The 21,998-nt window shown below is 38.0% G+C and overlaps 2 protein-coding genes across 2 annotated transcripts in view; one reads left to right on the top strand and one right to left on the bottom strand.

Annotated features, from left to right (window-relative positions):
* Window positions 1–21,998, bottom strand: part of anks1ab (ankyrin repeat and sterile alpha motif domain containing 1Ab) — a 119,343-nt gene that overhangs the window by 64,935 nt on the left and 32,410 nt on the right. The window lies entirely within an intron of this gene.
* Window positions 1,984–21,998, top strand: part of ilrun (inflammation and lipid regulator with UBA-like and NBR1-like domains) — a 31,043-nt gene continuing 11,028 nt past the window's right edge. The window contains exons 1-4 of the mRNA XM_067460479.1: window positions 1,984–2,297; window positions 3,117–3,271; window positions 7,766–7,963; window positions 16,027–16,331. Coding sequence (XP_067316580.1) covers window positions 2,134–2,297; window positions 3,117–3,271; window positions 7,766–7,963; window positions 16,027–16,331 — 822 coding nt within the window. The 5' untranslated portion in view covers window positions 1,984–2,133. The remainder of the gene's footprint in view (window positions 2,298–3,116; window positions 3,272–7,765; window positions 7,964–16,026; window positions 16,332–21,998) is intronic.

Genomic DNA, 21,998 nt, shown 5'->3' with positions numbered 1-21,998 from the left:
ATCAAATCCGCCTTGGTTGTTCACACTGCGGCCGCTTTGGAAAAAATCAGATCTGGGCTAGATTTGATGGGTTCACAATACCTCTGAAGAAGTCTGACCTGGTCACTTGACCCCCAAAAAATCAGATTTGGGCCACTTTTGCCTGCAGTGTGAACGGGGCCTGATTCTCTGGGCGGGCAAAACAGAGGAAGGGGCGGTAACCTTTCCTGATGATGTCATAAAAGGAGAATTCAGGATCAGCTCGTCTGGGCTCTCATTTTCTCAAAGGCAGAAAGAGCCAGAACTCGGTTTACACCGATCAAAATGTATAGTCACTTGGGGACAATATTCAGGCTAGGGGAACTCATTAATGTTGAAAAACCTCATAAGATGAAAATTTCATGCCATGGGACCTTTAAAACCAAGGCGTGGCTTGACTCCTTGAGGGGGCGGAGCTTTTATTCTGTCAGATGAGAGCTTCCACGAGAGCTTGTGTGTGTGGTAACGCAGCGCTGTTTTATCATATCACACACATTCGAGTGTTTTTAAAATGATGTTATAATGCTATGCGTTTGCTCGGTGCGACTATGAGACACTTGTTCACACTACAGTCAGCTAGACTGATATTAGAATATCACATTAATAAATGCTGGATGGCTTGCGTTGCTAAATTGCATGCAATATATATTTTTTTAAATATGGTATAATAAAGAAAAAGCTGTATTAGTGTACAATAGTTAGTTTTCTTTCTATAAGGCCCCATTTACACTGCATTGTTCAAGTGATCCAATTCTGATTTTTCCCTCTCATGTGACACAGATCGGATGTGATGTGAATGTGTAAGCAGGAAAAAAATCGCATGAATTACGATATCATTAGATCGGATTCAGGACTCACTCATATGTGGTAATAAATCCACATATGATTCAGATTTGTGCATTTGCGTCTGCCATGCTGTCAAATCGGATATTCCCCAGTAAATGCGAGTCGTATGTCATTGAAAAAGGGACGGAGGTGAATGAAGTCAACTCAGGTGGACACGAACTGCGATCACATGACACTAATGGTGCAATGGAAGATTAAGGCAATGTTTTGCTGACCTTTAAAGATAGTCAGGAAAGCAAAACATTTAATAATAATTTCGTCTGCATCCATTGTGCCCATTACTTCCTTTTCCGGGTCAGCACATCTGTTTCGCCAGTGTATAGTGTAAATGCAATTATCGGATACAGATCGTCAAAAAAAATCGGATATAGTCACCAAATCGGGATTGTGCATCAAGACCTGCAGTGTAAATGCGGCCTAAATGTCTCCAAACAGGTGCTCACCTGTCTAATAAAACACATCAGATATTAACGGGTTAGTTCACCCAAAAATGAAAATTCTGTCATTAATTACTTAGCTTCATGTTATTCGACACCCGTCAGACCTCCGTTCATCTTCAGACACAGAAGAAGATATTAGTGTTGAAATCCGAAGGCTCAGAAATGCCTTCATTGGCCACAATGACATTTACTAGTGACTTATAATGACTTATATCATGAATCAATACGCTGATACATAACCTTTCAAATCACTATTTCAGGAATGAAAACAAACCTGGAAGACAATGCTGAATAAAGTCGTAGTTTTTGTTATTTTTGTAACAAAAAGTATTTTGGATGCTTCAAGATATTCTAATTAACCCACTGATGTCACATATGGACTACTTTGATGATGTTTTCATTCCCTTTCTGGACATGGACAGTATAGTGTGCATACACTTGCATACGCTCTCAGACTAAATATAAAATATCTTAAACTGTGACTGAAGATGAACGGATGTCTTACGGGTGTGGAACGACATTAGGGGGAGTCATTAATGACATCAATTTTTTGGGGGTGAACTAACCCTTTAATATCACTGTATACGGTATATTGTATTACCCGTTTGTCACTACAGCACCAGGCCCACTGGTGTGGTTTATATGAATGCCCCGGATTACGACACGCCGCAGTCGAATAGCAACAGCTGACGTTCTCCCGCACCACAGTTACGTTGTGCGTGACATCACGCCCCGCCCGCAGCCATGCGTACTCTGCTTGTTATCGGGTCGCTTGTTATGACTGGAGAAGGCCTCGGACTCAATTAAAACTCATCCCCGGGACAGCCGCATGCTCATGGAGGGCATGGACATAGACCTGGATCCGGAGCTCATGCAAAAATTCAGCTGCATGGGCACCACGGATAAAGATGTCCTCATCTCGGAGTTTCAGAGGCTGCTGGGTTTTCAGCTCAACCCGGCTGGCTGCGCCTTCTTCCTGGACATGACCAACTGGTGAGTCCGGGGACTCGCCGCGGCCTACTGCTGAACTGAACATAGTTTACCGCTGCGGTTTCTTGCTTAACAATGCCTTACATGTCAAAAACAGCTACGCGAGGACAGTTGCCATGGGCCCACTATAGTTTAAATAAAGCTAAATTGAAAAACACAACAAGCTAATAGCTAATTGAATGTTTACAAAGACAACAAATGTCACATTTCGGTTCGTATGAACTACAGAGTGATATTTTAAACAGTTAACCTCTTTAAAATACAATTCCTCAAACGTGTTCTTAAATTGTGTGCCTTGTTTTTATTTGTATCGGTTGTCAAACATGTAACTGTTAACGTTAGCTTGTTTGTGCTAGTAGCTCGCTACTATAGTGTTTGTGTTTCAAATCCTTGTGAGTTCCCTATCTAAACAGCATCCTTGTTTGTTTTCCTGAGCTGAAATGCGGCTGACTAGGGTTGTACTTTCAAAATGCTGTCTATTTAGGGGTCTCACTGTGTTTTAAGCCACAGACATTGTTTAATGTTGCTCAGTCACGACTCCTAAAAAATTTGCTATATTAGTTTTCATTTGTAAAAACGGCACGCTAAGTGTTTGTATGATGCATTATTTGCGTTATCTTGCTGTTTGTTGACATGAAAAGGCTATTGTAAAGTTTTCCTCAGAGTTACGTAATGTATGAGTGTACTTTCATCTGACTGAGGTCTTACACACAAGTTTGTCCCTCCCTTCTTTTGTTTTGGACGTTACATTCTGGCCACTTTATAATATCATGTTGTTATTGCATCTCCAATGTTGATCTGTCTGTATTTATGCCCTATCAGGAACCTTCAAGCAGCTATTGGTGCATATTATGACTTTGAGAGTCCAAATATCAACACGCCGTCAATGTCTTTTGTGGAAGATGTGACGATTGGAGAGGGGGAATCCGTTCCTCCGGACACACAGTTCACAAAGACATGGAGGATACAGAACACAGGTGAGGGTTTTTATTCTGGTTATATCCCCAAATTAGGACTTTGATACGATAACTGACTAAATACCTCAATACCCACCAGGGGTGCCATGAAGAGTTTTAAGAGGGGAAAGCAAGACACAATATTAGGCCCCTTCTTCCAGAAGATTAATGTTTTTTTCTTTTGAAGTTTAATAAGAAATTAGTTTATGAGTTAACATTTATCATTTCAGTTTGTCCATCCCCAGTGCTCTGTGCTTTTTCATATATCACAACAATTCAGCGTTTTCAAGCATGCCATGTTTATTTGAGGTTTCAGAGATTTAGTTAAAGTACTGTAAAGTGTTTTTTTAATTTTATTTAAATTCCATGTGATGTCTTTGAATGCTGCGATAATAAAGTGTTTAATTCAAATCAGAGACACACTAATGCCTGGCTCACACTACAGGAGTTTTAAAATCCTCTCCGATTGTAAAATCTGGTTGCAGCACACACTTCAGGAGAATCTTTGCAGATTTTCTTCCCTCAAATCTTAAAACATGCTCACACTACAAGATTTGAAAATCGAGGAGCATCACACACTACAAAATATTATTAAAGCTCCACTGTGTGATATTTTCCCCCATCTAGTGGTGTAAAGGTTTATGACCATCCAGTGAATAATAGTTTCTGCTCCTCTCAATTTTGATTTCGTTTCAACTCCTACGGTGGCTGATTTAGTCTTGGCTTCCAGTTCGACCTCTTCGGTGAGTGTTGCTTCAAGTGATGAGGTTACTTTTTTATAATTTGCAGTTATTTAATTTGCCAAATGATCTATGATCAAATTAATCTATGTAAAATGAATAATAGTTTTACGTTTTCGTTATTTTTTACCATTTCATTGCTAACATCAGCTATCAGGTTTCCAGACGAATGCAAGCTAATCTTAGTAAAGGAACTTTTATCAGTGCTATCTTTATTCTGTATATTGTACGACATCACTAGTGTAAGGCAAACAAATTATAATGCAATTAAAATATTAATCTCATGTTATCCGTCATAGAACACGGATTTATGTTATAAGGTTAACAATACTTTTTCATCATTGACGCAAGGAAAACTATCCTAGACGTAGGGCTGGGCGATAAATCGATTTTATGGATTAATTCGAGTTTTTAGTTTACGACGATTTTTGTGAATGAAAATCGGTTTTCTCTTTAAAATCCGCCGACGCTCCCCTCTGGGCTCCCGTAATGGCTCAGCACTCCCCGCGCGCGTTTGCCACAGAGGTACACAAACAACAAGGATAGCGTCAACATTCAGTTTTTCACAGAACAATTAACAATACCCTGCTGCAAAGTGTGTTTGAAGTCTGAACGGAACCGCGCTAGGCGCTATAGCCTACTCATTTAAAGCTGCGCTGACACGAACGCAGCGCGAGCTCACACACGGGCCAATCTCGTGACAGACACGATACACAGCGCTGGTGATCCAGTGAGAGACCGTTTAAATCAACACACCATCGCTACTGTGATCTAGTGGAAGCGGTCGGGGCAGAATTCTGTTATAAACCACAGATATCAGATGAGATCAAACAGAGCTGAGCTGAGTCAGGGGTTTCTCTCACAAATCACCAACATTCACCATGATTTACTGTAGTAAAACCACATGTATTTAATGTTGTTGTTGTTGTCATTATTTATCTCAGGATTCGTACAACCTTTTGAGATTAAAATTCAAGCACTTTCCAATGGTTTTCAAGAGCTTCACACTTATTTCCAGCACTTCAAAGCTCTAAATATCCGATTGTAATGTTATTTTTAATGTGATGGTTTGTAAAACTAAAAGTTTAAAGGGGGTCTTGTTTAAGAAATAGTGGAATGTTTTTTTTAGTTTATTTTTTTTAAATGTGTAATCCATTTTGTAGCATTTTTATTTAAAAAAAGATATGAAATGCCCACCACTATAACCAGCAGAAGAGCACTTATTGATTTATTAGCGATTTCCACTCCCTAATGTATGGAGAAAAGTACGAAGTCACAGTCTCAGGAAAAACTAAACTTTTCTTCAAATTGTGACTAAATTACAGTAAAGTAAAGAGCTCCTTTAATAATAACTGAAGCTGTCGATCAGTTCAGTGTGAGACTATTGAAAAACAATGCTAATCTATATTTAATAAGAGCATAACATTTAAATTTTCCCTATACTTTTTTTGCACATTACTGTTGTTAATAAAAGTTAATTTTATCTGCATATCAATTCATAAACCTTTGATATGTATACTGTATATTGCAAAAGATATGGTGCCCATTTATACTGTGGAATAGTCGGGGATTATTCACATGCGGAAAGTTTTGCACCCCAGGCAGGCACTTCTACCAAGCTACAAATATTTAATTTTACCTAAACAAAATAAAGTTAAAACTTGTTTTGAACAATTTCTTTGTCATCTGCAGATTTTAAGTAGGAGGGGGAAAAAATCGTTTTAAATCGTAAATCGAATTTTTGGTGAAAAAATCGGGGATTTTTGGGGGGGGGCATATCGCCCAGCCCTACCTAGACGTCGTTCTAGTGTTATGCACAGCACACCATGATATAATTAGCCAAGCAACAATAAAACTTCCAATATACACGGGTATGTCCCTCTTTGGCAAATGTACTTTCAATATGGAGGAGCAACATGGCGACCGGCATCCGAACCCCTAACACGTATGTATTTTCAATTGTTTATTATAAAATTACGAGAATGCATTATTACTTGAAAGAAGTAAATATACATTAATGAGCACATATATTTTTGAAAGAACTACGTGATTTTAGCTAAGAATAAACTAAAAAAGTTACACAGTGTAGCTTTAAGATTATCGTGCCAGAGGAAGTGCGTCACGTGATCTACGCAGCAGATCGTAAGCGGGAAAACATAATGGATAGGCCTACTGTAGCATGAAAACGTGCTGTATCAATAATGATCATTGTTGTGAGAAAAACCAAAAGCGTAAGAGTAAAACAGTGTGGATTAGACAATGGTCGGGGAGACGGGCTCAACATGGATTGTCAGTTCCTCAGCGTGAAATTGAGGTCATTTTATTGACCTTATTTGATCCTGTCGTTCTGGCGCTCGTTATGTATGAGTTAGCTGTGTGTGTGTGTGTGTGTGCAATGTATTTTTCCCTTCGGGGCTTGCCGTATAAAGGTGGTGCATGCGCACTTTTTGTACTGGAGTGTAGCTGGTTTTTCAGGCTGGTTATTATGCGTGTGACCGAGAATAAAGGGAAGGAACGTTCAGACGACTGTCATTTATTGTTTTCTTATTTCTGAGTATTTTAGGCGAACCCTGCACGAGCGCTATGTCACACTAGTGTGCTAGAATGTTTACCGTTATAATGTTTACCGCTGCCTAGTTCAAAAGCGATCGTCACTGTTACAGTGTAGATTTATGCTGTCAAATGAAAAGCAAGAAATGCTAATATTCTCTCTCTCTCTCTCTGAGAGCTACAGCAAATTACGGTAACTCATCTCGCGGTCGCCATTTCGAAAGGTCCGTCTCGTCGTAGATGTGATCCCTGTTGGTTATGGTGACAGTACTGACGTTATTACAGTCTTGCTCATCCCGATAAATATCAAACATGTTTGATATGATCGGGGCGAGCCCCATTTGCGTGATAGCAGATTGGGAGGTGCAAGATTTGATCCGTGAACGCCCCACATTACCAGATAATCTGCGCTGAACATCAGAACCGATCGAGTCTTGGAAAAAAAATTTTTCTCAGAGTCTCGGGAGGGGAAAATCGGCCATAAATCGGCCTAAAACTCCTGTAGTGTGAGCCAGGCATAAGTATGAAACAATAAAGATTACTCTATTCTTCTCCCAGTTCACCGGCCACTTTTATGTATTTCGGGAGAAAAGTGATGAATTTACGTGATGTAAATCTGGCAGATCCTCTAAATTGCGGTGCAACCTCATTGCGTGTTATCAACATGAATCATGATCATTATAAAGGCGTTTAAACAGCGTTTTAAATTCACTTTAATATGTTTAACTTTGGAATATATCATATAATTCTTGATATAGTTAACAAGTCTGAGATTTATTTTGAATAAAAAGGAAAAAATAAACGCAATCCATATGTGTCTGTGTGGCTGCATTACACGACGCCAAGGAAATAAAACGTTCTAAAATAATAATGTTCTAAAAAAAACTCACGCTGTGCGGTAGAATATAGAATAGAGTCCCTAGAATAAGAAAAGAAATGAAGTTTTTTGAGGAAAACATTCCAGGATTTTTCTCCACATGATGGACTTCAATGGGAACCAACGGCTGAAGGTCCAAATCAATGAGGAAGAGCTTCAGAGACTCTGATGATCCCGGAGGAGTAGAGTCTGATCCAGACAAACCATTATATTTGCATGCAGGCACAGATATTACACATTGTACCTTAAATATTCCTTCATAGTGAAACACGTATAATGTCCAAAATAAATGTTCTTTTTTTTTCTCGTGTTCAGTGTTAAATCCTAATGTCATTCCTGTCATTGCAGGTACAGAGTCGTGGCCCCCGGGTGTGTGTCTGAAGTATGTTGGTGGGGATCAGTTTGGGCACGTTAATATGGTGATGGTGCGATCTCTGGACCCGCAGGAGATCTCGGACGTGAGCGTGCAGATGCGCAGTCCAGCCGTTCCTGGCATGTACCAAGGCCAGTGGAGGATGTGCACAGCCACCGGACTATTCTACGGAGGTGAGACGCAAACCATAAAAGTTACAGTCAATGTTTTCATGACATTGAGCTAAAGAGACCATGTGAAATTTTAGCAAAGACGGTTTTAAAGGGATAGTTCACCCAAAGTTCACCCAAAAATGATAACACTGGTCATATAGTAAAATCTCATTAATCGAGATCGCAATATAAAAAAGTGACGACATGTATCGTTGATGTAAACGGTATGATTTGTGATTTATATAGTTATATCCAAGACTTAGCTTACTTTATTAATAAGGTATAACTCACATTCGTGTTGTCAAACTAGTGTTGTCAAAAGTACAGTAGTTTTTGTACCACTAGTACCGACCGCAATACCAAATCGGTACTGAAATGTAAAAATCGTGATGCTTTGAGCACTGTAAAGCGCAATCGTAAACACCTCTGACTGGCCATTGTGCTATGTACTATGATCAGCGGTCACAAACGTGTTGTAAATAGACATCAATGACGCTTTTCACAGAACGCTTACACAGAAAGACACGGAGCGTTTGAATGCAGGGGTCTATTAGGGCTGTCAAAATTGCTCAAAAATGACGTTCTAATATTCCCTCTAAAACAAACACGAATATTCGAACATCTGGGTGTGCATTTTGTCAATAGGCGCGTTTCCATTACCCTTCAAATTGCGCATATTGAAATTGCGAATTGAAAACACGCCCAATGGAAACGCGGCAATTTCGCAAAAACTCCCATATATCGCAAAAAAGTTTTTACGCTCTCATGAGGTGGTTTTTCAGGCAATTCGAAAAAGGACATTTTCGCAAAACTGCAATGGAAACGGTTCTTTCGCATTTACATGTCACCTGTTGCGGTGACGTATTGCTGCAACATAGGGCCTATATATTATATTTTCCACTCAATTGTGTCGTAATAACAAGATAATGTAGTTAAAAGGACATATATTTTCTCCTAATAAGGACTACAGGCTATATATACTGTAATTAAGACATATATTCAAGAAATGTATTAAAACAGAAAGAGCCAGCCTATAGTTTCAGCCTTACTCAAAGGCCGAGGAAACAGGCCAGCTACGCACGTCAATCCATTCCAGACGATCTTAGTTTGCTTCTTATTTAATAAACAGGCAATTAATTGATGAAACCTCGATCAAAATAAAAATACAATTTATACAAAACGAAAAAAATTTTTTAAGAAAGACTTTCTAGAAAATAAAACTCGAAGTGATCAAAATCATGTGACTCCCCAGGTCTCAAACATATTGCGATTCTTACTCATGCTGCTCACTTTTCATAATCAACATATAAATTAAAATAATAATATTACAGGCTAATGTTTAGGCCTAAACGTAACCTATGTAGTTTCGTAGTTAGGCTATGTTTTCTTTAACCCACGGCCGATAAAAGCGCCGACGTTCTCATTTTTTCCTTCTTCCTTTAAGAGAGATGAAACCATTTACAATACTGTCATTTTTAGCTATACAGATGAGTTCAAGACATAATTATAAACTATAAGCTGTCTATTTTTATTTGTGGACTCGGGGAAGTAATTATTTTGCATGCACTCACTCCGAACGCTGTCTTCATTTCAAAAAAAATATTTTGTTTATTAAATGCCATTTTTTTCTTTTCCAAAGCATTTCTAAATTCAATTCACATGCCCATCAAACGAAATATCTAGCTAAAATAACGAAAGTGTTAAAAACAAAAACAAAAAAAAACAACAAACATTTGAGTTAACATGCAAATTCAAACATTTCGCTCTACTCTATCTGCGTCAACCTGGCGCGCGTAAAAGTCGATCATTCTTTACAGATGATGGTTCGGTTTGGAGAGAAGACGAGACGGAGTTTTTTATTAAAGACAAGAGGATTACAGTAATACTGGATGCTAAACACAGAAACATTATCATGAAGACCTTGAAGCAGATCTGACACACACACACACACACCTCATATCCGTGCCGCTTAAGTAACCTAAGGGGCTTTCCTTGCCATTAATGCTTGGATAACACACACGTCTCCTTCCAATAATAATAATGGCTAGTGCGGTGGATGGGATATACAAACCTACCAAGTGCCATCATTTTGGACTGACCTATCGCGAGAGGAAAGTAATATGTTTTAGTCGCATAACTGCAGCTATGGAAACGCTGTCATTTCGCAACAGTTTTTTATCGACATTTAAGAAATATCGCAAAAGTTTTTCGCAAATCTGTAATGGAAACGCAGCTACTGACGTGCATTACGTCAATAACAGGACAAATTAATACAAAGAGACATAACTACTTGTATATAGGTTGTCTATTTAAGATTATACATATTTGACTACGTATTACCTTCACAAAAACAAGTAAGTCAACTAATGGCCAAGACCGCGGAGCACAGACCGCTCTCTCTCTCGCTCTCTCTCCCTCACGCTCTCTGCGGATAGCGGTTTAAATATACAAACTTTGAGTGCTGATCAAGAGTTTTGTGCAAGCAATTTAAGGTCGCTAGACTCGCAGCTCTTGTCCCAAATATAGCAGGCTTCATTCAGTGATTGAAACAAATATTATTAATAGTAATTGAAGTTTTACAGCATATTGAGCGCTCCGAGCGAGCTCTGCTGTGGTAAACATGGAACATTACCTTGAGATGAAACGGTGAATAATCACACCAGTGAAGCAGTGCATTTATCCTTTATTCATGCAATATCTCTTCACTCAGTACAGTAGCCTACACTTTAGTGATGTTTCTGTTTAACGTTAAATAAAATGAGGCATGGTATCCTAACTGTATCTTACATAGCTTGCATATAATTTTATCTCGCGGCTCAAATTTTACCTCCTACCGACCAAAATCCAACGTACTTCCAGACATGGCTTTTTAGATTTTAGAGTTAAAATCTCTTCCTCTGCTGCGGTCGAGTTGGGCTCTGCATTTCTGCCATCTTCACTGCAAGACGCATCAACTTTCAGCAGACCTGTCCCTGAACCCTCAGGCGCGCGCGCGCACTCGCAAAGCAGACAGCCACGCCTCTACAACCGCGGAGGGGTTTTTTTCCCGCTATTTTTAATTTTTGTATTTGAATATTAATTTTCACCTTCGAAATTCGTTTTTTAAAAACTATTCGAATATATATTCGAATTGAGAATATTCGTTGACAGCCCTAGTGTCTATCAGCCTACCAGTCTGCTGGTTGACTCCTGCATGTGCTTTTAAAACACTTTTAAACACTTCCATGTGCTTTCAAACCGCTGCCGTGTGGTGATCATTGTAGCCAATCACAGGCACATCCGATGAGCATGAGTACAATGACCAGTCAGAGGTGTTTACTATTACAGCTCAGCAGTGCTCAAAGCGTCACATTTTTAACATTTCAGTAACGATTTGGTATCGCGGTCGGTACTTTTGACAACACTGTCAAACCTATATGATTTTTGTTCAACTTCCAAACACAAATGATAATTTTTATGAAACCTGAGATTTCTGTCCCCCCATTTAAAGGCGCAATATGTACTTTTTCGCCGCTAGATGCTCAATCGAAACCAAAGGCGTAGCATCTGCTGCGAATCAAGCTGAAATATCATAAATCAAAGCATGAGACAGACAGGGGTCGGAGGAGAACAGGTGACAGAAAAGGCGATATTCATCTGTATTTGCAATTAGAGCTTAGATCGGGCCCAAAAAATCAAGCCCGACCCTTCCCGAGCCCGTGCACGTTGTGTCTGAACCCTGCCTGGCCCGACACATCAATTGTAATCATGAACCCGAGCCTGATTTAAACCCGACCATTTTTTAATACGTGGGAACGAGCCTCTATGCCAGCGCGCCCCACTCATGAACCGGTAAAATAATGTTCGCTCAGACATTACATTTATCTGCACTGTAGCCTTCTATACTTGTTGTAGCCATTAAACAATGTATTTTGTTTCATATTTATGTTTAAATATTGTTATTTTTAAATTACAGCTAGGCTATATTGATTATGAAAAGTGCAAACATGCGAGTGGGTCAGAAATTATTTTAACCACTTCATTAATTTTTGTTTTGTAGAAAGCCTTTCTTTAAAGTGAATTTCTTGTATCTTAATTTGAATCAATGTTTCATCAGCCAATCGGGTCAGGTCATGTTCGGGCTCAGGCTCGAGCAGAGAATCTAATCTCTATTTGCAGTACACAAGCCACGGTTCAGCTGCTTCTGTGTGAAACCGGCGTAAGTGTTTTGAACTGCAAGAGGCGCTACACTTTCTTCATAAGTTGAATATGGAAGGCGGTAGGAATGTGCCGATATCAGTTTTTCATGTTGCGGTTAATTGCTGAAGCTTTTATCATAGTATGCGATATTATCACAGTATTAAAATAAGTTGCAAAAAAGTTTTGCCATAGCTACGGGGGTTAATATTTATTAATAACTAGGGCTGCACGTTTTCAAGTTTTTCATTAACCGTTAACCGAGGCCCTTAGCGGTTAATACTCGGTTAACCATAGTGTGCGTCAGGGTTATTTTTAGTTTATTAATTTGACGACCACCATCTTCGTAGTGAACGCGCCTATAGAGAGAAATGCACATCATGGATTACACAATCAGAGAGTAGCCTATTTCTTTTCGTTTTAAATTGTTAAAAGACATTTCAAGTTTCTTAAGATCTATTTCATGTCTGCGAGGCGTACACTGAGTTTCGTTAAATTAGGATGAGATGCGCTCCAGTTCACGAGCAATGCGAGTGGCCGCGAGGGCGCCTGCATGATTAGGGCATGTAACGTTAGTAAAATATGCAGCGGAGAATGATTCACACAGACTCAGCGTTTGACTCGTGCGGCTGAGCCTCTCCCGGCAGAGAGTTCAAGCATCTGTGGACTCGTCCCTTCAGCTCTGGCCATCTTGCTTTCAGTCCGCGATTAGCTTTTTTGTTTTCTTCATTACAGTTAAAGTAACGTCTGCTTTTCTCTAGTCATTCACAAGTTTCTCACTTCAAACTTTCTTTCTTCTGATCCGTTATGCACAGCGCGCGCGGCTCGCGCTCTGCTTCTGCCCTAATGTGACTTTTAGTCCAGTGCGACGTATGTGATTTTCCTCTTCATGACGCATATTTTGACTGATGCGACTCATACTCCGGAGCAACTTATAGCCTGAAAAATGCGGTAAGCACTGCATTGCAATACTTGCATTTCGCCCCGTCACTCTCATTTTTAAAGTGCTCCCACGCTTTCTTTGCCCGCTTAGAAAGCTGGTCATGACTTCTTCTTGTGGATATTACAAATGTCTGGGAGCGCTCTGGCGGTCTCTAGGGGTGCAAACATATATTACAACTAAATTCAAGGCACGTCATTGACGCCACTTAACCGAGCAAAATGTTTCACTCGGTTACGCAATTTTTAACGGTTAATCGGTCAATCGGTTAACCATGGACACCCCTATTAATAACTATTTTTGTAATAACCAAAATAACTGAATGTAGGGCCCTATAAGAATTGGCATATTAATGCGGAATCTGCATATTAACGCGGAATCTGGTGTTAACGCAGATTTCCCCGAAAATTTAACTTATTTGTAATGAAATTCTGTGTCGTGTGGGTGGAGAACGTATGTCTGAGGAAAGTGCAGACCGGGGGAAGCAAATCTTCGCGACACAACCCTTCCCGTCATTTCAGCTCACCCTTCAAAACAATGAAAGTATGGCAAAGTTGGTCTCCACGGCTCTGCTTTCGGCAGCGGAAAAGTTAAGAAACTCGACGCTAACGGCGGTTTCACACTGCAGGCAGAGGGAGAGCGGGAGTCGCGCGCTCGTTGTGCTCAGGCAGCATTGGTCGCGCGCAGCTGAACCGCGGCTCTTGCATGTCATCTCGTGCTTTGATTTATAATGGGCACATTAGGCAGCAATGCATATCTGCTGCAAATGCGACCGTTTTCCCCTCTGTTCGAAACACACATAACATGCTGCATATGGGTAGTTTACATGATAAAAGCAACCTTAAAGTTAAGATAAGCATCTAGTTTTAATCATTTAAAGGAACCTTTGAAGTTGGGGGAAAAAACTTCAGGCAGTGGTGTGTTTTCGTGTATCTTTATTTTTCACAGCTCTGGAGATCATAATGGTGATTGTTAAACACACAGAACATTTCACTACATGATTTCATGGTGAAATGTGTTACTTTTTCATGTTAATTTTCAGCTTTAAATGTTTTACTTAATAGTACTGTATGTAAAAGATGATTATGATTTTTTTTTAGTTCTTTTAAAAAAAAAATATTTGAAAGAAAAAGCTAATAAACTACTATAATGTATTTTACCAGAAAGTTTAATAATCACTATTAATATTTGAAGTACTTGAAGTGCAGTGTTATGTTGCATCATGCAGTATTTGTCCTAAAAAGTAAATGTGATGTTTGTTACCTCAATATATTAAAGGTCATTCCTATTTTTTATTTTATGTTCTATTATATTAACATTAAAAGCACACTCTTTTCCCCCCCAAAATAACAGTAAAGGGTAAAAAAAACTGAATTGCCAAACATTTTAACGCAAAAAACGGAATTTGCAAAAATTAAAACGGAAAAAACGAAATTTGGGAAAAAATAAAACGGATTTTATAGGGCCCTATAATGCACCAAAATATATACAGCTCTGAAAAAAAAAATAAGAGGCCACTTAACAATGAGAAATCAATGTTAAGTGGTCTCTTAATTTTTTCCAGAGCTGTAAAAGTACAATTTTCAAACAGATTAAAGTGCAAAAGAATTAGGCCATAAAAAACAACAGGTAACAAATTACAATTAGGTCTCATTATTTAATGCATTAACTAAGATTGAGCAATAGCTACATTTGGTACAGAAAGTATTATGTTTTTGGTAATGTTAGTTAAGAAATACTGATCATTGTTAGTTTTATCTTAGGTCCATTAAAAAAGTTATTTTGATTTTTGATTAACATTACTTAGAATAATTCATTCTTCATAAAAAGTAACAGTTTTTTCGTTGTCAGTTTGGTAATAATGAATTAACATGTTAACTAATGAAGTGGTATGTTTTAAAGTTTTACTGAACAATAACAAATAATCAAAAAAATTATAATCATTAGGGCATGTTGTAGTACAGATTAAAACAAAAATGTTTAAGTTTGAAAATAAATAGCTTAAGTCTTTAAGTATTAAGTATTTGGTGCTGTGATGAACAACATTGAGAGTACAAAAAAATGAATGGCTGTTTTAAAAACTTCACTAGCGGTTTCTTTGTTTGCGGGGTGTCCGTGGTAACCGCTGCATTCTGCAGTTCATCAGCGCCCTCTGCTGTCACTGAGCGGCACTTCATTAGTGCGTCTCCTTCACTCGTTCATGTGCTTCTCATTTACACCTGAGTGCGTGTCCCTTTGACACAGAATACAGCGGTGTTGAGAATTTATACAGTTGATGGGAAAAGTATTCTTGAGTGCATTATAAAATTTTTAATAATTGTTAATAAATTATTATTTACGATATTTTGAAGTGCCCACGATAACAATATTGTGCATATTCATTATCGTGCTATATGTCTAGAAGGCGGTCTGCCGGAAGCTAGATATTGTACTTTATAACGTGATAAATATGGACATTTTTCTGACACAAACGCATTGATTTGCTTCAAAAAGCTTTTATTAACCCCCGTAGCCATGTGGAGCAGTTTTATGATGGATAGATGCACTTTTATGATGATAGATGCACTTTTATGATGGATAGATGCACTTTTATAATGGATAGATGCACTTTTATGATGGATAGATGCACTTTTATGATGGATAGATGCACTTTTATGATGGATAGATGCACTTTTTTGGGTTTCAAATGTTGGGCTGCCATTATAAAGTTTGGAAGTCAGGACATTTTTTAATATAACTGATTGTATTTGTCTGAATTCTGAAAGAAGAATGTCATAAACACCTAGGATGGCTTGAGAGTGAGTAAATCATGGGATCATTTTCATTTTTGGGTGAACTATCCCTTTAATGCACAGCTAGCCGTGGATTATTCCTTGCGTGTATTGTTGATGCCATTCAGAGCTTTCTACAACCAACTTTGGTGACTTGAAGGACGCTTTGCTCACCTCATTCCCTTTGATTTTTTTAGATGTGATCTGGGTGATATTGAGTGTGGAAGAGGGAGGCCTGCTGGGCGTCACACAGCAGTTATCCTCCTTCGAGACGGAGTTCAACACGCAGCCACACCGCAGTGTGGAAGGAGGCTTCAACCCTTTCGCCTCGCCACAGAAGAACAAGCAGGACACCAATGAAGATAATCTAAATGACCCCGGGGGCCCCTGGGAGGCCCCATTGGACTCCATTCAGCAAGATCAAAATGGACTCAATCACAGCTCTGTAAATATTACACCAAATGGTCTCCAAAACAACTTATCAGTAGTGACTTACAGCCAGGTATGTATGCCATTTGAAGTTTTTGAGTTGAATGAAGATTAGCATGATGATTGGATGTGAATACGCCTGGGTGATACAGAGCAGATCGTTCATTGCTTTGAACTTTAATGGCATTTTTACTCTTATTGTGTAACTTGGGTTCTCTTAATAAACTTGCCATGTATTCAATATTTGCGGATATGGCGATAAAAATCAATGAAATCCCTTTAAATGCACTGAAAGTCCCAAGAAGAAGACACTCTTAAATTGCAATACAATCACTGGTTAAAATGATCTTGCTTTTATACTACCATTTAAATGTTTGGGGTTGATAAGATTCTTCTTTTTTAAAGAAATATTTAATCAGCAAGGAGCCATTAGTCAATCAAAAGTGACCGTAAAGACATTTATAATAATGCAGGGCTCGGCATTAACGCTTGTCCGGGACAAGTGGATTTTTTAAAGGGGCAAGTGAAAGAGAATTTAACTTACCCGATCGGACAAGTAGCCTGATTAAAACGTCAATAACAATAACTAGGGAGTCACCAAAACGTGAGTGATTCTGCATTAGTTTTGTGTAAGTGGCGATTGATAATATAACGTATAATGTACTGACGGTAAAGAGTCGGAAAAAATAGAGGAGGAGAAATGGAAACTAATGAGCGCGAAACTTAGTTAACATAGTGCGGTAAAATAAAAATATGGACTTTTTATATTTTTAACATACTATACATTTAAGCAACATCACGACTGAAAATGTGACACTCATTTCATATGACAGTTCCATAAACAAGTAATTCATATAAAGTCACTTACATTTTAGACACAACATTTACTATTTTTGCTCTATTTTAGCAACGAAAATCATTCCAAGCAAAGAACCATGACAGCAACACAACTGTTTTCATTACTGAGTGATTCAGCGTTTTAAAACGAATCGGTTGAGTCAAAGATTCAATGACTCATTCATAAACAACTGCCTCATTCCTGAATGAATCAGCCGTTTGAATGAATCGTTTGATTAAATGACTCAATGATTTAGTCATTAATATGGTCATCTGCCTGGTGGCTTAGTTTCATGTTTAAAAGTATCTTTCTTTCCAACATTTCTAATTTTTAAATTAATAAAATGACAGTAATAAAAAATAAACCTGACAGTAAAATTGTAGGGCTATTGAGTTAGTTCTGATAATCGAATCTGACTGGACAAGAGACTTTCTGTTAATATTTCATCAGTAAAAGCAGAACAGCTCATCTCTGCGTGTTCTAGCTGGGATGCCAGTCAGTGCCGTTACGATGCTACGCCACAAGGGACTGTCTTTGAGTGAGTCTTTAAGCCGTTCATTCAACTGCACGTTCAAAAATGCTGATTCTTTCAAAGAGAGATGTAATGAAACAGCTGTAGAAATCATTTTATTCATCAAAGAATCTTGAATAAAAAATGGTTTTCACTAAAATATGATTTTAAAAAAATCCATATTCTGAAGGATCATGTGACCGTGAAGACTGGAGTAATGATGCTGAAAATTCAGGTTTGATCACAGATGTAAATTACATTTTAAAATATATTCAGGTAGAAAACACTTATTTTAAATTGTAAAAATATTTCATTATATTCCTGTTTTCATCAAATGAGGAAAAGAGGCTTTTTGTTAAAAAGTATTACAAAAATTATCCCAAACTGCAGTGGTGTATATTTGGCAATAATACCATACTTTATTAGGTGTATATACGTGTAATATATATGTGTGTGTGTGGTATTATTGCCAAATATACTCCACTGCAGTCCAATTCTGTGAATCTGTTATAAATGTTCATGAAATCAGGATCTTTTTCCAAAGGTAAGTTATGGGTCAAGATGCGTCCAGAAACCCACGAGGAAACACTCCGCAGGTGTTTTTTGACACCCTTCTGAAATCTCGCTTTCATGCCAAAAGCTCTTTATGTGCTGACCGGCATATGATCTCCTCACACAGAAGGTCACTTAACAACAGCGCGTCTCCTTTCTGTTCCCTGCCCTGTTTTGTGACAATTTACCAAAGAAAAGCACATTGTGATGATTCACCGTGTTTGGTTCCACCTTTCCTCATTCCACACACATGTGATACTGAGGCTGGGAGATGCTGCCAAAACAGTTTCAGCCTTTTGGTGATTTAACATGCATCCCTGTTCTGTTTTATGTAGTTGCTTTAAAAGGTCTTAAAAGGGGGATTTTGGTCGTTTAAAGGCTCATAACACACACAGTTTCTGCCAGTCTCGTGTAAATCTTGAGTATCTATAGAAGTCGTGTTGATCCTTCATATCTCACAAGAGTCTTTAGTTTATCAGATTTATAAAAGACAGATACACTGAACCGATTCTTTCTGAAAACAGCCGAGTCCGTTGAGTTGTGCAGTGGACGGAGCTAAGGACACACACACACACACTATACGTTGTTCACATCATTTTCACTTATGCTCCAATTGCCAACAAAACACACACATCTGATTCAGTTTCACTCACTGCCTGCAGTTTCCACTCATGAACGGGAAAACACACACACACACACACTTGCAGAACTCCAGAAACACAAACTGCATCCCCTGTTCCCTTAAAGCTGGGTTATTTGGGAAGCTGAACAAGGGGCTTTTTCTCTCACAGCAGAAACACACACACTTCTTTAATGACATTGTTTTTAGACACGAAATCAACAAAGCGCTCAGCTGGCAGAAGTGAACATACAAGCAATCCCGCCCTTTATGACGTCACACGGCTATACTACAAAAAAAATAAAAAACTCTCTGAAACTTGTGTGAATCCTGAAGGAGTGTATTTGGCACAGAAATAATCCATCTCGTGTTTTGAAACGTTATGATGAAAATCAACTCTTTAACCGTGTAAATAAAGCAGAATGCAGGAAATAGCATTAGACATCTCCTTGATTTAATAACTTGATTTTACTGTTTTCTTTTATATGCACCAATATTAACAGCAATATTTATTTTACCATATGATTAAGTGAATAATGCCACAGCACGATTTTATTTATTTTATTTAAATGATACATTGAAATTCCTGACCCGACCAACCGCATATTCTAGTAGGTTTTCCTTGGAAGACTGGAAAAACCTGCCCTAAATCTCCATCCAGAGAGCAGACAAGCTGATTGGCTCTCTGCTGACTGGTGACCTGTGTGGATGATTAGCATCATACCAATGGTATTGTTTTCAGACACGCCTAAAGTGCTCTAAAACAACAAAAAGCAGCTGTCAGGGCCGGGCAATATTCTTGATATATTTGTGATTTAATGGTCACCAGTGGTTTTAATGCCCTTTTTTAATTGGCCATTATGTAAAGGCTGTCATTAGGCTAATTTTGCATGATTTTAAAAGTGTAGAGTTGACAAATGTCTGTGAATCCGTTTAAACTCTGTGTGTAATAGATAAATATTGCTGTTTGATTTTTGTATTGTGATATTGGTGCATATAAATAAAAAATATTTTTTACTTTTAATATTATTCTTCCTTGTTCATTTAGTGAAAACATGGACTGATTATTTATTTGATTATACGATTAAGTGAATAATGCCACAGAATGAGATTTTTTTTTAATGATATTTGGAATAAAAAATTGATACAAAACTGGAAAACACACACTAATTAATTAATTTAAATTATTACTCTTTTCGCTTTTTTCAATCTGCTTGCTGACATTAGCACTATTCTTACGGTTATTGTTTCTCATGGGTTGTATGGTATTTTTATAATTTACAGGGGCTAGTCTGTGATTTTTATTACTGTCTGAATCCAGAATGTCAGTTTTTCTCCCACCATCCGTGCAAAAATCCACTACTCAGGGTTTCTGCGGATCTTAAAGTCACTGACCTTCCACAATTTAAGGCCTTAAAAAATTATTAAATTGGAGCATAAAGTCAATTTCATGCCATTAAATTAGGGCCCTTTGATTTTGGATGCAGGAAACATGGATAGAACTGCAGAATCCATTCATAAAACAATTTAATTACTGTATAATATGCAGAATGTCACGGAATTGGAAATTTTCGGATGAATAAATCAAACTTAGGTTAGTCACTTAAAGGGACAGTTCACCCAAAAATCATCATTTACTCGCACCACTATTTACTTTATTTACTATTTACTAGGGATGCACGATATTGGATTTTTGCCGATATCCGATATGCCGATATTTTTCAGCTCATTTTGGCCGATGCCGATACCGATGCCGATTATATGTTCATTTTTTCCCTTTGTTTGGAAACAACACCATTTTGAGCAAAAACTATTTTTTTCATTCTGGTTTCAGATTTCTGAGGTATCCTTACTAAAAGGATTCTTGTTGAAGACAAATAAATGTTAATAAAGTTCTTTTTATGATAAGAGTATATTAAAAGCTCTGAAAATAACAATAATAAAGTCAGTAATTTTTCACCCCAGATGCAGCTGTAACCTAAATATTGTATTTTTGGATTTAAGGTTTGTGCACATGAAGTGGGGGTGGCATGACATCCATTGATGCTGTCTTTTAATTCTACAATTATTGTAGAGCTCCTTGGATTATTTTTCATCATCCATTTCGTAAAATTTTATTACAGATTAATACACTGTATATAAAAGTATTTAATTTACAAGTGTCATGCTTGTGATTTATGACATCATTACTGATTTGTTTATTTAGAACAAGAAGTAACTTCAATTTATTTGTGTATTCTACTTTTCATTGTATTAGTGTAACAACAGCGCACCCACTACATGTATAAATATATAGCGGTCTAGCGGGAGGGCACTAGGACCTGGAGGAGCTTCTGCTGCTGTGGAGGCTGCCGCACGTGCTAGAGAGTGGGACTGGAGAGACGCGATTGGGCTTGTTTTGGGCTAGTTTTGTTGTGAAAACGTGGCAAATCTGCTGCTGACGGTCACGTCCTTCTGTACGTGCATTCAGAAATTCAAGGCAGCATTTAAATACAGTCACTATAAATCACTGTACATGCAATGTATTTTCTTGTTTTCACTTGAAGAATGACTGCAGTGCTGACATGGTCTCATCTGTAGCACTCCTTGCACACGTGAGTTATTGCAGGCGCATATCAACACGTTATCATATCGGCAAGGCATATCGTCATAATGTTTTCATATCGACCGATGCCGATTTTTATATTTTAAGCGTTTATCGGCCGATTCCGATGTCGTGCCGATAATATCGTGCATCCCTACTATTTACTTGCGCTGAAAGACTTTCCTTCATCATATAAACGATCGAGTCTGTTCAGAACATCTGGAATAATCTGCTTGATCCATATGGATCAGTTTTTACAATCTCTTTGTGAACTTTTTGAAACGTCAAATTGGAAGTTGCTTAGACTGTAAGCGGTGGGACAGAAGTCTTTCAGATTTCATTAAAAAATACCTTCGTGTTCCGAAGATCAACGAATGTCAGTAAAGCTGAATTTAACCATTAAAACAGAGTCCAGAAAAATTAAAACAGAATAAACTATAAAACAAAAAATAAATAATTTTATAGGGACCTAAATTTAAATGCATGCACTGTAACAACTCTGGATTTTTGTTTTCCAGTACAAATTCAAAACATCCTGAAATCAAGATACATTTAATGACATGCACCCTAAGTCTTGTTTTCTAGGAAAATGAACAAAAATAAGTGAGTTTATGCTTAAAACAAGAACAAATATCT

This window comes from Pseudorasbora parva, chromosome 12 (assembly GCF_024679245.1).
Source record: "Pseudorasbora parva isolate DD20220531a chromosome 12, ASM2467924v1, whole genome shotgun sequence".
NCBI classification, from domain to species: Eukaryota; Metazoa; Chordata; class Actinopteri; order Cypriniformes; family Gobionidae; genus Pseudorasbora; species Pseudorasbora parva.
The sequence above is the reverse complement of the archived record's forward strand: the minus strand, read 5'-3'. Positions and strand labels throughout refer to the sequence as shown.